At 60.8% G+C, this 12,828-nt stretch overlaps 1 protein-coding gene across 1 annotated transcript; it reads right to left on the bottom strand.

The window, feature by feature from the left end:
- Positions 1-1,107: 1,107 nt before the first annotated feature.
- On the bottom strand, positions 1,108-11,055 carry ADAMTS15 (ADAM metallopeptidase with thrombospondin type 1 motif 15). Its single transcript, XM_040616327.1, has 8 exons — positions 10,010-11,055; positions 5,509-5,641; positions 4,687-4,854; positions 3,952-4,235; positions 3,448-3,625; positions 3,147-3,328; positions 2,383-2,558; positions 1,108-1,970 (listed from the first exon to the last, which is right to left on the bottom strand). Exons 1-8 carry the CDS (start codon positions 10,937-10,939, stop codon positions 1,190-1,192), a joined length of 2,832 nt encoding a protein of 943 aa, XP_040472261.1. The 5' UTR covers positions 10,940-11,055; the 3' UTR covers positions 1,108-1,189.
- Between the last annotated feature and the right edge of the window lie 1,773 nt (positions 11,056-12,828).

Raw genomic sequence — 12,828 nt, 5'->3', positions numbered from 1 at the left:
GGCTCTGCTAGAGTTCAGTTTAGGATATCTCAGCAAGGCTTAACACAGAGGAAAAACAACCCAGCCTGGGCCGGAGGTTGAAGGGCAGAGGGTGGTGGGATGTCTGGGCACGGCGTACTGGTCCCATTAAGCAGCGAGCACCATTTCCAGAGCGGAGTCAAGTACTGGCAAGTCACAGGGCTGCATCTGACCCTGTGCCATGGTACTACAGTACAGTTGCTTGTGGCTTTTTTGGAATGACAGCTCAAATCTCAGGTCCGTAGTGATCCCTTTTAGCCCTGAAAAACTTCAGGCGGGTGGTTTACAGCCTGTCCCGGACCAGGGTGTACAGGAGCATCCAGCCACGCGCTGAGTGCTCGCACAGCCCCATCCCAAAGCACCATAGGATAAACCTCAGCCAGGTGAGAGCCCACGGGGAATAACACCATCCCCACTGCGCAAGGTTTACATCCCTCGAGAAGGAGAGGAAGGAGGTTAAAAAAAAAAAATACAGAGTTAAGCACCATAAAATCTACACTGGTCAGGTCATAAACATGAGGAGAAAATGAAAATAAAGCCACCACCTTCTAGCCTGGCCCGGGGCTGCTGCTGGGGCTCTCCAGCCCACCCAGGCTGCAAAGTCATCACCAGCAAGACACCAGTCCCAGCACCTCGTCGCACCAGTGGCTGGACAACGTGATGTGCCGTCGTTGCATTGGTAAATCCTTTTGATCCCGTTTAGCACAAGTGTTGGGGGAGTCCGGGGAGGGGGGAGGTAGGCTTGGCCCTGGGAAGACAGGGGAGGCTTCGACTGTGCACTTTAGGGGTGTATCCCTGCCTGTACTCGGATCCATCCCGGGCAGTGATTCTCCTTGTTTCCATCCTCGTTTTCCCCACCCCCCCAACTCCCAGTCTCCGCCGGTGGGTTTCTGCGTCATTCGGCGGCTTCGAGGTAGATGTTCGTTCCCGCTCTGTCTCAGAGTGACCTGGTCGGTAAAAGCCCTCTCTCCCAGGCGCGTGGGCTGTCCGTGCTCTGTCCCACACCCAGGTTCCTTTTTGTTCCCCCCAAATTTTTTCCTGATTCCCCCCACCCCCACCCCATTTGCTATGTGCTATGGACATCTCCCCCTCTCCCAACCCCTGGCTGCTGCTCAGCCGCATCCAGCCAGAGTAACACCATGCCCTTCCTCACAAACACCCCTTGACCTGCTCAGCATGGCCTCAAGGTGCAAAAATCCAGCTCCTGTGGCTTCCTCCGAAAATTGCAACTCTCCCTGGGCAGCAGGTGCCCGGTTGGGACCGAGCACTTCAGCGCCCGTCTCTTGAAGCCCCGACCGCAGCTCTTGGAGCAGGGAGACCAAGGTCCAGCTTCCCACACCGGGCAGGGCTCCCCACACAGCCGGACATCAGCCGGCCGCTGTGCTGCATCGCATTCAGCGGCCGGTTGGCCGTAGGAGTCGCGACAAGCCACCGAACGCTTCTGCAAGCCATCGCCGCAGGTGACGGAGCAAGCCTCCCAGCCACCCGCCGCCCACTTGTAGGAGGGACGTTTGTAGCTCGGTCTCCCACCGTCCAAGCGGTTGGACAGGCTGAGGACGCTGTTGTTGAGGTCTGGGGAGGTCTTGCCCTCCTTCTTGTAGGAGGACTTGTCCTCCTTGCTCTCCTTGGGGAGGTAGAAGGAGTAGCGTACCCGAGGAGGGGTCATCTTCCCCACGGAGAGCACCTCCAAAGTCAGGGGTTCCTGGATGGGCTTGAAAGCTTGGAGGCTCTCGACAGCTGTGCCGGTGCCGCTGTACCGCAGGACGCTGCCCTTCACCATCAGGTCCCTCTCCACGGCCGAGACGATGAAGTGGCCGTTCAGCAGGTACTTGCCCTGCCCGTTCTTCAGCGCCAGGTAGTTGTCGTCGCTGATCAGCCCTTTGTAGCCTCGCTGCCTGATGTCGATGTTGGAGGCGCCCGCGGGGATGACCACCACGAAATTGTAGCCATGCCTGGAAGTGAAAAGCAGGTAGGGCAGGCCATCAGGCAGGGGAGCATCCCGCTACGGCATGCCCCCGCCCCGAAACTCTGCAGCTACAGCTCGGAGATCTTCCCACCCCTACAATTATCTCCTCCTTCCTTCGAAGATCATTTTGAATCTCCTCCCTCAACAGAGTTTCACCTAGGCTGAGGTCACCCAGATATGGGAAGATGCTGAAACTCCTCTGGCTCAACAGCATGGACCTACCAGAGGTAACTTCATCAGCAGAAACCGACAGCATGTTAAATGTGTCCTGCTCCTTCATCACTAGCACCGGGACAGTTTGCTCAGGACCCCAGGCACCATCTCCAGGACCTTCCCGCATCCGCCCCAAAAAGCGGAGCTGGGAGAGGGGAAAGCGCACGTGGTCACCTAACACTTACATGGGTTTGGTGAACAAGCCTGAGACCTTCTTGCAGCTCTTGTTGTCTCCTCCGCAGACGCTGCATTTATCAAACTTCTTCTTGGAGCCCAGCTTCCCGTCGCAGCCCGCTTTGATGCATTTGCCCTGGACGCAGACCGAGGTGGAGTCTGGGGAGCAAGGGGTGCCATCTACAACCTGCACAAGGGTGAGCAAAACAAGCTGCTGCATCTTCCTCTGCCACCCCACAGAGCCCCCCAGCTGCGGCCATCCAAGGTGGGGCTACCTGAATCCAGCCAGCCAGCCCTGAGGAGATGCTAGCAGGCACCATGTCGCCCTTTGCTCATGCTCTGCTTTGCAGTTGGGAATTTTAAGGTTTCTGAGAATTGTTAGGTGGGACTACATCCCTTTCTGGCCCTTTTGATTGCATCAGTGCAAAGGGAACAGGCTGCGATGGAGACACAGATAACACCACCCTGCTCAGTCCCTTGTCTGACATGCACATCGCTTCCCCAGCACTGTCATTATCATCCTCTATTTCAGGATCATGAACATATCCCAGAGGCAGCTTTCCAAACCCAGAGGAAGACCCTCCATGGACCAACTTCAGCCCTGAAATAAATAAGCCAATACATCCAGGCTGTTCCATACCAGCCTGGTGAATTCCCATCCTCTACAACCTCGTCTAACACCAGCTGCCCACCAGACAGGGAAACTTCTTGCATTCCCAGGCATGCTGGAGTCATCCTACAGCTGAGATGCTGACCCTGAGGATCTCCCACCCACCTTGGGTGCCAGCACGTAGAAGTAGCCAGTGCCATTAGCCCGACAGATGAGCTTGCATTTATCCCGGGGCGAGACGCCGGAGTATTTGGGGACCCAGGAGACAGAGGCGGTGAGGCGGTTGGTGCTGTGGCTGTAGCCGTTGAAAGCCTCGCACTGCTCCTCACGGAAGCTCTTCCCTGGCACTGGAAAAAATGGGAATGTGCATGGGATCAAGGACCAGCCTGGACCTTCGGCTCCAGTTTTATGGGGTTTTTATACGTCATGCACACAACCACAAGCGAACTGAGCTCCAGCCCCTTACCTGCAGCAGGGCAGGGGTCCAGGTTGCAGGAGCGGTACTTGACGCGGATGCCCTCGCAGTAGGAGCCCCCGTTGGCAGGTACTGGGTCGGTGCACTCCCGCTTGGCCAGCTGCACCCCACCGCCGCACGTCCGCGAGCACTGCCCATAGGGCGCCCACTTTGCCCAGCCACCGTCCACCTGTGGGGATGCAGGGGATGAGATGCTGCATCCCCATCACCACCGGCTCCACCCCAAGCAGGGCTCTCCAGCCTCAGAGCCATCCCTTTGTAAGCAAGACCTCTACCAGCTGCTCCCCAACCTGCCTGGGGCTGGACGGAGCGGTACAGCACCATCCCTCCCTGAGAAATAAGCAATACCCAAGGGTCCTCCACCTCTTTTCACATCCGTGTCTCCCCGCCAGCTCCCCAGCACCAGGAGGAGAGGGATTGCTCAGCCAGCACCCAACACAAAAGCTCAGGGTGACCCCACGGGATGTTTTTGAGGTTCACGGCGCAGGTACTCACCCTGTACTTACTGATGTTATGCCTCTCAACACAGGCACCCTTCAGGCAGAAGCGCCCCTCGCCACAGCCCGTGCCATCCGCCCAGGGGAAGTGCCGGGTCTGGCAGACGATCTGCCCGCGCGCCTTGCCCGTGCACCAGAGCTTGGCACAGTACTGCATGTACGGGCAGGGCTTGGAGCCCACGCCAAAGGCCAGCTCGCACTGCTGGTTCAGGCTGTAGCTCGTCCCCGGTAAGTCTTCGGGCAGCGGGATGGGTTTGGCAGGCTGGTCCAGCAAGCAGTCTCCTGCAGAAGTGGGGATGGAGGGGTCTACTGGGTCCTTGGGGGGTTCTACAGACCAGTGTGGGGTGGGAGAGCATTGCTGCGGGGAGGTGAGGGGTGGCCGCCGGTAATTTGGACAAAGCTGTCCCAGCCATGCGCTGCCAGCGGGACCAGGTGCTACCCCAAGGATGCCCTGGAGGTCAGCTGTATCCCAGACCCAAGAGACTCCATCTCTTAGTAACCACCAGCACCTTCAGGGAAGGCATCACTGCTGGGGTCACCTCGGCACCAAGGAAGCCTGGCCGTTGCAGAAACGCTGCCAAACTCCTGGTTTCCTTCTAACTTTGTTTGCAGAGTGAGGAGAAGGGTCACTCTACATCCCATCAGCCTCTCCCAGTAACCAACCGCAGGGATGGATCCTGCTCCCACAGGGCAGGGACACAGGTAAGGGGGCGTGGGGTGCAGGAGGGCTCACCGTGGCCACTGTCTAGGAAGTCGGTGATGATGGCAGCGCTGCAGGCTGACCAGGGGTTGGCACGGTCGATCTGGATGAGGGTGGGGGACATCATGTGGTTGGTCTTCAGCCGGCCGAAGACCTCCTCACAGGCCTTCACGTTGTCGTGGGGCATGTTGAAGACATGGCCTGAGGGGGTTTAAAGGAGGGCAGCATGAATAACCCTGCTTGACATGCAGAGCAGGGCCTCACAGATTCTTGAAATGGGGAAACCGAGGCACAGAACAGGGCAGACCACTGCAAGGATTGCAATGGCTGCGGGCAGCCCAGGAGACATCTGGGGAAGGATGATGCTCGTGCACACCCTGGCTCTGCCTGCACGACTGGCACACATGAGCCACCCTGCCAGCAGCATCCCTGAGCCAGCAAGATTTCCGGCACTGTCCCGGCTGCTTTGTGCACATGGAAAGCACATGGAAGGGCAAGGGAAGATGCAAAGAGAAGGAGACTTCAGCACTCTCCCCACTCCCTCCTCCTCCTCCTCCTCCCCACCGAGCAGGGCAAGTGTCTCCAGAGGTAGGTGTGCCCTCTGCCTGTTATTTCAGGACTCCTGAATCCTGGATACCCAGCCAAGGTAGCAATCACAACAGCAAACTCTTTTGCTTTCTCAGCAGCTCTTTCCCACCCAGCTCAGGGGGGGTCTCATATGCCCCAAGGTGGAGTTTCCCCATCACTGGATACCGGTTATTGTCTGATCTTCCGGAGGCCAAAACCAGGGTTATTTTGAACCTCGTCAGCTCCTGGCATTTCTCCTGAGAGGAAGAGGAGAGCAGGGAGCCTTACCCAGCTCATGGGCGGTGGTGAAAGCCGAGGGCAGCCCGTCGTCCTCTATGACGGAGCAGCTGCGCTTGGGGTCACACATGGTGCCTACATCTGCCATCCCCAGCGTGTCGCAGGTGGTGGCACCACACAGGTCCTGCAAGGCATGGAGGCAGCGGGTTAGTCCTGGGGCCAGCATGGGCATCACCGTTCCTCATCCCCACACCATCCCCGGTACCCCACAGGGAGCTGATCCCCAGCCTGCTGGGGGGAGCAGCCCGAAGGGATGGGGACCACATCAGGCTGCAGGGGTAGGAGACCTCAATCCTGACCCAGACCAGGCTGCAACCCTGTGTTTGCCTTTAACCCTGGCACTGGGGATGCTTTTTGTGCATAGCATCCTCCCACGCCTTCAGTGACAGCTTTTCCCACCCAAACGGCTCCTCCAGCCAGGGTGGAATTGGTTTTGGCACGGAGGAGTCAGTCTGGCTCCCATTTTCATCGTGAGCTCAAGGACCGGACCCAGGCGGGTGGATGGGAACACACCTGGACTTGGGGTCACAGCTGACCCCTTTTTCTCAGCTTCTCCCTAGGAAGAAGCAGCCCCTGGGCTGGTCCAGAGATTCCCAAAGCTACGGGAAGTGCTCCCGCCTCTCCAAGACACTTTGCAGCCACTCCTCAAGGAGCAACGAAGCCCAGCTGATTGAAGGAGGAACCAGACCAGCCCCCCCACCCCCGACTCAAGAATGGCCGGACCCCATGCAGATGCTGCCAGGCTAGAGGATGGGAAAGGTCTCATCATAGGTGAATCTGCCCTTCTTTGGGATCTCAAGGGGCTTGTGCAACTAAAAAGTCCATTTGAAGATGTGCTGCTGCTGCAGCCTGGCAATAGCCTTGTCCTTGGATGCCCCTTTCCCATGCTGGGGTCTGTCGGTGGCTTGGGAGGGCTGGAGCATCGTCCCCATCCCTTGGTGCTGTCCCAGCCGGGCTGGGAGCTGCCGGGGAGGCTGTGCAGGAGGCAGGGAGCTGCTTTCCACATGAAAAGAAAACGTAAGGGACTTGCCGGGCGCTCCCATACTATAAATAAGTGTGATTCATACTCAGCGCTTGCCCAGCCAAAGCGCCTGGGTTGCTCGAAATCTCGCATGAGCTGCTCTGCCAACATTTCCAGCGAGGTTTCCAAGCTGAAGGCATTCCCGCGCAGGCAGGTTCAGCCGTGGGTAACTAACAGTCCTGATGACTTCAGAGAGCCCCAGCCAAGGCTGAGATGGCTTTACCAGGAGACCTGTGGCTACAGTCTGGAGGCACAGAGCAGACCGCGATCTCTGGAGAGGTGAGGTGAAGAAACGCCTGGGTCCGAGCCGGCTATTGCAGCTGGTGGAAAACCCCATCATACAGCCAGGTTCAGCTCTCGCTCCGCAACAGTTTTCCCTGTCAGCTGGGACCTCGCTGCATCCGTGATCCCACTGTGTATCACTGCCAGCAGGAACAAGCAGATGGCAACCCCGCATCCCTGGTGGCACACCACCAGCACTGAGCACGGGGTGACCAGGTGGGGCTAGCAAGCCCAGGCACAGGGTCCCCTGTCCCAAAAAGCCAGTGCCATTGCCATGCTAAGCTCACCCAGGGGTGCAGCTTGCCCAGTGCCCCCTGCCTACGCTCTTCCCTGGGGCAGTCCCACAGCTGGAGATTTGGGGGGTGAAGATGGGACACAGGGGGATGACACAACATTGCAGGGAAGAGGCGGCCGCTCCCGGCTCCCCACTCGCTGCTCTTTGAAGAGTCGCCGTTTCCTTGCTAGCACAGCGAGCTTTTGGCTCCCGGCCCAACACCTGCACTGACACACTGACCCACTTCTGGCTCTGAACCTCGCCTGCCGGCTGCGGGGATGCATCAACGAGTGCCTCTTAACGGGGTTTTCCCAACCCCCTCAGCCACAGCCTCCCAGGGACAGCCCACTTCGAGAGGCTGGGCGGCATCTCTGCACTCTAACGAGGGGTCCCGACTCCCCCAAAACACCTCCTCCAGCCTTGCTGGTGGTCCAGCCTGCGCAGGAGGGGAGGTGATGCAAGGATGGAGTTACAGGGGGGAGGAGAGAGAAAGACAAGCAGTTTAAGGTGGGAAAGCAGCATGCAAAGGGCCAGCTCTGCCTCTGCAGGGTGTGCTCGCCATCACTGGTACCCCCCACTGCCAGCCGATACAGGGAGGATGCCCCAAGGGGTTACAGGCGACCTGCTCCATGCACCATCAGGACTCTCCTGCCAGCCTGACCTTCATCTGTAGGTACTTCCATCCCCTGGTGAACTTCTCAAGATGTTCTGTAGGTCGGTTGGCAGGGAATCCTTGTGGCTAGTGCATTAATTTCCCTGCTCAGCGAGCAGGTCATAAGCACTCTCCCTACCATGGGGGTTTCTGACGTGCGTCCAAAGCAGCCCCAAAAAAGCTGAGCCTTGAGCTACAGAGCTCCAAATTCCCCTACAGCATCTGCTGCATGTTAGGCTGCAGCCAGATGTTCCTCAGTGCAACATCCCTTTGGTTTTACAGTGGGCCAAAGATGTTCAGCAAACCTGTGCTGGTGGGATGGCAAGGTCCAGGGTGGGTGGGAAGCATGGCTGAGCCCTTTCCCATGTGCATGACGCTGTTTCCAAGAGGCAGGAGCGCAGCTGAAGGCTGGATGTTCTGCAGGACCCTCCAACAAGCACCGGCTCAGGTAGGAAGGTGAAGGTCCCACGGCCACAGTTGCTGGCAGATCTGCACCCACCGACTGAGTGGGACCGAGCTCCCCAAAGGCAAATCCACGGTCCAGCGTGACCGACATCAGGGAAGAGCAAAACCGAGTGGGAGAGGACAGTCCCATTCATCAGCAACTCGTTGACACAACTGGAAACTGCCTATCAACTGGGCTCGAGATGAAATTTAAGTTGGGGGCTTATGTAACAGCTTTTTGGCAGGGAGATAAGCTTCGGGGTGTCAGGGGACCACAGATGGATACACTCAAGGAAGGCAGATGTCTCCTCCATCGTGTGCCTTTGCACCAAGCTTGCTTTGGGATTTCAGGAATGGATGGTTTAGCAATGTGTAAGAAATGCAGCTCAGCCGTGATCTGCAGCTTTCAAATCGCTGGGAGCGAACCCGTCCCACGTGTGGCTCCAGTGACCTCACCAGGTTTCCATCAGAGATGGAGCTGGCTCGTCCCCGCAGGGGTGTCAGCAGGTGTCCTCCTCTTCACAGCCACCCTGCACAGGCAGGAGCTGCTCCAGCGGGCTGGGGTGCAACCCTGCCTCTGCTCCAGCGGGATTTACAGCCGGCTGGGGGACATGGTCCCTGCCCAGGGCAGGGGGACAAGCAGGATTGGCAGGATGAGGTCTCACATGTCCTGCACAGCATCATTCCTGCTCCAGGCCATCGTCAGCCCGCGCTGACCCCAGGCTAGGGGCAGCTGAGCACTGTACCCTTCCCACCCACAAGTGCTTGACCTGGAAAGACGTTTTGGGAATGGTCTCCTGCTGTTGAGGGGAGTTCCCGACCTGTCCCAGAGCCAGAAACAACTGGGCAGGGATGGGGAAGGAGAAAACACAAGTCACTCTTGCTTGGCCAAGCCTGCTGCGGCCAGGGGAGATAGTGGCCATCCCCTTCAAGCTGGGCTTATCCTTCCCCCCTCCCATTAGTGATTTGGGGGTGCAGGTGGCAACACCCCTTAGCCTGGCACCGCACCAGTGTCAGCGCTGTGGCGGGGAGAGGAGCAGCCCCCGGAGGAGGCACTGAGAGGGGTCTTGCTGCTTCGGTGTCCCCCAGTTCACAGGGGTGGGAGGACGGTGAGCTCACTCATCACCCCACATCCCACGTTGCCTGCGGAGCCCTAGTGAAACGCAACCCGGCAAAGCCCCTTTCCACCAGCCCACGGCAGCTGTGAGGAAGACTCTTGCCTCTTCCTCCCCCCCACAAAGCGCTGGCCGTATTTCTGGTGCTTTTCTTCCAGCCCTGAGCTGGGTCTGCGCGGAGCAGCCAGCATGCGGAGGAGAGGTCCAGGTTCTCAGGAGGACTTCGCGCATGAGTCAGAGGAAGCAGGGAAAGGGTTTGTTTTTTTTTTCTTGGCAGGTGCCACCATCAGTTCTTCCCAGCTGGAGAGGGGGAAGTGGGGCCACGCTCCTCCTTTTCTGGGCTCAGACCCCGCGTTTTGGGGTGGTGGCTGCTGAGGCTCCTGCCAGGAGGCAGGGGATGGAGGGGGGGGGGGTTCTGCCCCTGCGGGCAACCTGCCTTTGTGCACCTCCTGGCCTCGCTCACCCCAGCAGGGCTTTCTCCGGGCTGCTGGCCAAAACCTGCCCAGAGGAGAGCAAGGGCTGGCTCAAGCAGGCTGGCTCCCCACCTCGCTCCCCCCACCCCCGCGCACCTGAGGGTGGAGGGTCCCTTGGGAAAAGGGGGATCAGCCACAAGTGCAATGGGGCAGAGGTGGCAGGAGGTTAGCAGGGTGCAGGGCTCCTTGAGATGGGGGACGGCTCTGCGGGGTCATCCCCCCTGCACCCACCTGCTTGGTGAAGAGGATGGCGGTGTCCCAGTACTCGGGGTGCTTGTCGCTGACCTTGTTCCACTTCTTCTGCCAGGCGCAGAAGTTGCGGAGGGTGAGGGCGGCGTTGCTGGTGACCTTGGGCCCCTTGTCATCCTGCCCGATGAGGAGGAACTTGACCACGGAGATCTGGATGGGGTTGCGGATGCTGGGGTGCTTGTAGAGGCGGGCGGCCGTGGCCATCAGGGTGAGCAAGTAGTGCTGCAGGTCATCGCCGTGGAACTTCACCATCGACTCGTCCGCCACCACCAAGGTCTCCACGTAACGGGGGACAGAGGCAAAGCGCTTGGCTCGACCCCCTTTCCCCCCCCCGCGCCCCTGGTACTTGTACAGCGCCTGCAGCACGCCGGGGGTCAGCCCAGAGCCCACGGCGCAGCGGGATGCTCCGGCCCCGACGGGGCGGCCGGGGCTGCGGCGCTGCAGACGGTGGGCTCCCCCGGCCGCCCCCCCCGCCAGCGGGCTGATGAGATACTCGGCCCCTCGGTAGCCGAAAGCCCCCCGGAGCCCCCCGCAAAGGCTGAGGGCGGCGAAAGACTCCCGGTCGGCGTTGACATCCCCCGAATAGAAGCAGTGGCGGAGGCCGGGGAGGGGGCGGGCGGCGCCCGGCGCGACCCCCAGGTAGTGGGCGGCGAAGGCGGGCGCGATGAAGTGGGCGTCGGGGGAGAGGTGGAGGTAAAAGTCCTCCCCGAAGGCCGAGAGCTGGAAGACCACCGCCCGCCCTCCCCGGGGGGGCTCGGCGGGGCCCCGCCTGAAGTAAGAGCGGCCGTTGATGTCGGGGTCCAGGCGGAGGGGGGTGACCACCGCGGTGTCGGCCGGGCCCCCCCCCGAGGGCAGGCTCAGCCCCGGGGCGCCCAGCAGCAGCAGCGGCAGCAGCGGCAGCAGCGGCAGCATCGTCCCGGCGCGCTCAGGCCGGCGGCATCGGGCTCCGGGGGAGGCGGGAGAACGCGGGACCCGGCCCCCCCCTTCCTCTCTCCTTCCTCCTCCTCCCGCTGCTGCGGGTCCCGACGCCGGGGAGAGGGGGGGGGCGGGGCGGGGGGAGCGGAGCGGAGCGGCCGCGCCAGCCCCTGCCCCGCCGCTACCTGCCTTGCGGGGCGCCCGGGCTTATATGGGGCGGCAGCGGGGCGGGGGCGCGGGGCGCGGCTTGGCCCCGCCGCAGCCACTCGGGGCCGGGGGGACGGCGGAGCGGGCGGGAGGGGCGCCGAGCGGCGGGGCGGGGGGGCGCGGGGGGCGGGGGGGGGGAGGGTGGGATGCGGTGGGATGGGATGCGGTGGGATGGGGATGCGGGGGGAGGAGGGTGAGATGCGGTGGGATGGGATGCGGTGGGATGGGGATGCGGGGGGAGGAGGGTGAGATGCGGTGGGATGGGATGCGGTGGGATGGGATGCGAAGGGATGGGGATGCCGGGGGGATAGGGTGAGGTGCGGTGGGATGGGGATGCGGGGGGATGCGGTGGGATGGGGATGCGGGGGGGATACGGTAAGATGCGGTGGGATGGGGATGCGGTGGGATGCGGTGGGATGGGGATGCGGGGGGGATACGGTAAGATGCGGTGGGATGGGGATGCCGGAGGGATAGGGTGAGATGCGGCGGGATGGGGATGCGAGGGGATGGGGATGCGGGAGGATGTGGTGGGATGGGGATGCGGGGGGGATACGGTGAGATGCGGTGGGATGGGGATGCGGGGGGGATACAGTAAGATGCGGTGGGATGGGGATGCGGGGGGGTGCGGTAGGATGGGATGCGGTGGGATGGGGATGCGGATGGGGATAGGGTGAGATGCGGTGGGATGGGATGCAGGGTGTGCAGTGGGATGCAGATGGGGATGGGGTGGAGGTGCAGTGGGATGCAGTTGGATGCAGATGGGGTTGGGGTGGGTGTGGTGGGATGCCGTGGGATGGGATGCAGTGGGATCTAGGTAAGGATGGGGTCAGGGTGGAATGGGGTGGGATGCGGTGGAATGGGATGCAGTGGGATGGGGATGGAGAACAGGGATGGAGGTGTGTTGGAATTGGATGTAGTGGGATGGGGGTAGGATGGGGATGGGATGAGGTGACATAGGATGTGGTGGAATGGGGATGGGGATAGAATGGGGGTAGGAATCAAATGGGGTGGGGACAGAGTGGGATGGGGTGGGGTGGGATGAGAGGGAATGGGGTGGGTTAGAACGGGGTTGGACTCTCTTCACTTGTATTCTTGCAGTGGGGAGAGGGACCCTGCAGACCCCCAGGGATGCTCCCTCCTGCCACTTCCCGGTCATGCTGGGTCCTGCCTGAAGCAAAGGGGCAGGATGAAGCTCTGTGGCCCCCAGGGTCGGGGTCTGGTTGGGTAGGGGTGTGCGATGAAGCTGAAAGACCCTCTGCTCCACACTGGTATTGGCAGCTGAGGTTTTAGCTCTCAGACTTCTTCAGGAAGATATTAATATGTTTTTCACAACCTGGGTGAGTCTAGCGCCGAGATCTGGGCTCCTTCAGACCCGCCACCCCAGCAAAATGCCACCCCAGCAGCCCCACATTCTGGGCCTCCAAACCAGGGGTATCCAGTGCTCTCGTCCCTAGGGGAACGGCCTGCAGTGCATCCCTCCCTCCGCTCCCCCAGCCCCACTCAGTGACTCCAACCGAGGGGTAAAGGAGCCATTTCCCCTTCTGAGAAAATGCTCATCCTCCCTGCGTGCCCAGGGCCACCAAAGGGAGCACTCGCCAAGCGTTAATACCCATAATGTCCTCTCCTTTGCGGCCCCAGGACACACCACATGGAGTATATGGGAATTTCCCCATGCCCGC

The sequence above is a fragment of the Falco naumanni genome, chromosome 16, assembly GCF_017639655.2.
Source record: "Falco naumanni isolate bFalNau1 chromosome 16, bFalNau1.pat, whole genome shotgun sequence".
Lineage (NCBI taxonomy): Eukaryota > Metazoa > Chordata > Aves > Falconiformes > Falconidae > Falco > Falco naumanni.
The sequence above is the reverse complement of the archived record's forward strand: the minus strand, read 5'-3'. Positions and strand labels throughout refer to the sequence as shown.

Coding starts and splice junctions, on each gene's coding strand:
- ADAMTS15 (XM_040616327.1), bottom strand. CDS start 10,939: ATGCTGCCGCTGCTGCCGCTGCTGCCGCTGCTGCTGCTGGGCGCCCCG. Junction 3,329..3,447: donor GGACCCCTGCCCTGCTGCAG/GTAAGGGGCTGG, acceptor CATTTTTTCCAG/TGCCAGGGAAGAGCTTCCGT. Junction 1,971..2,382: donor GGCTTGTTCACCAAACCCAT/GTAAGTGTTAGG, acceptor TTTCACTTCCAG/GCATGGCTACAATTTCGTGG.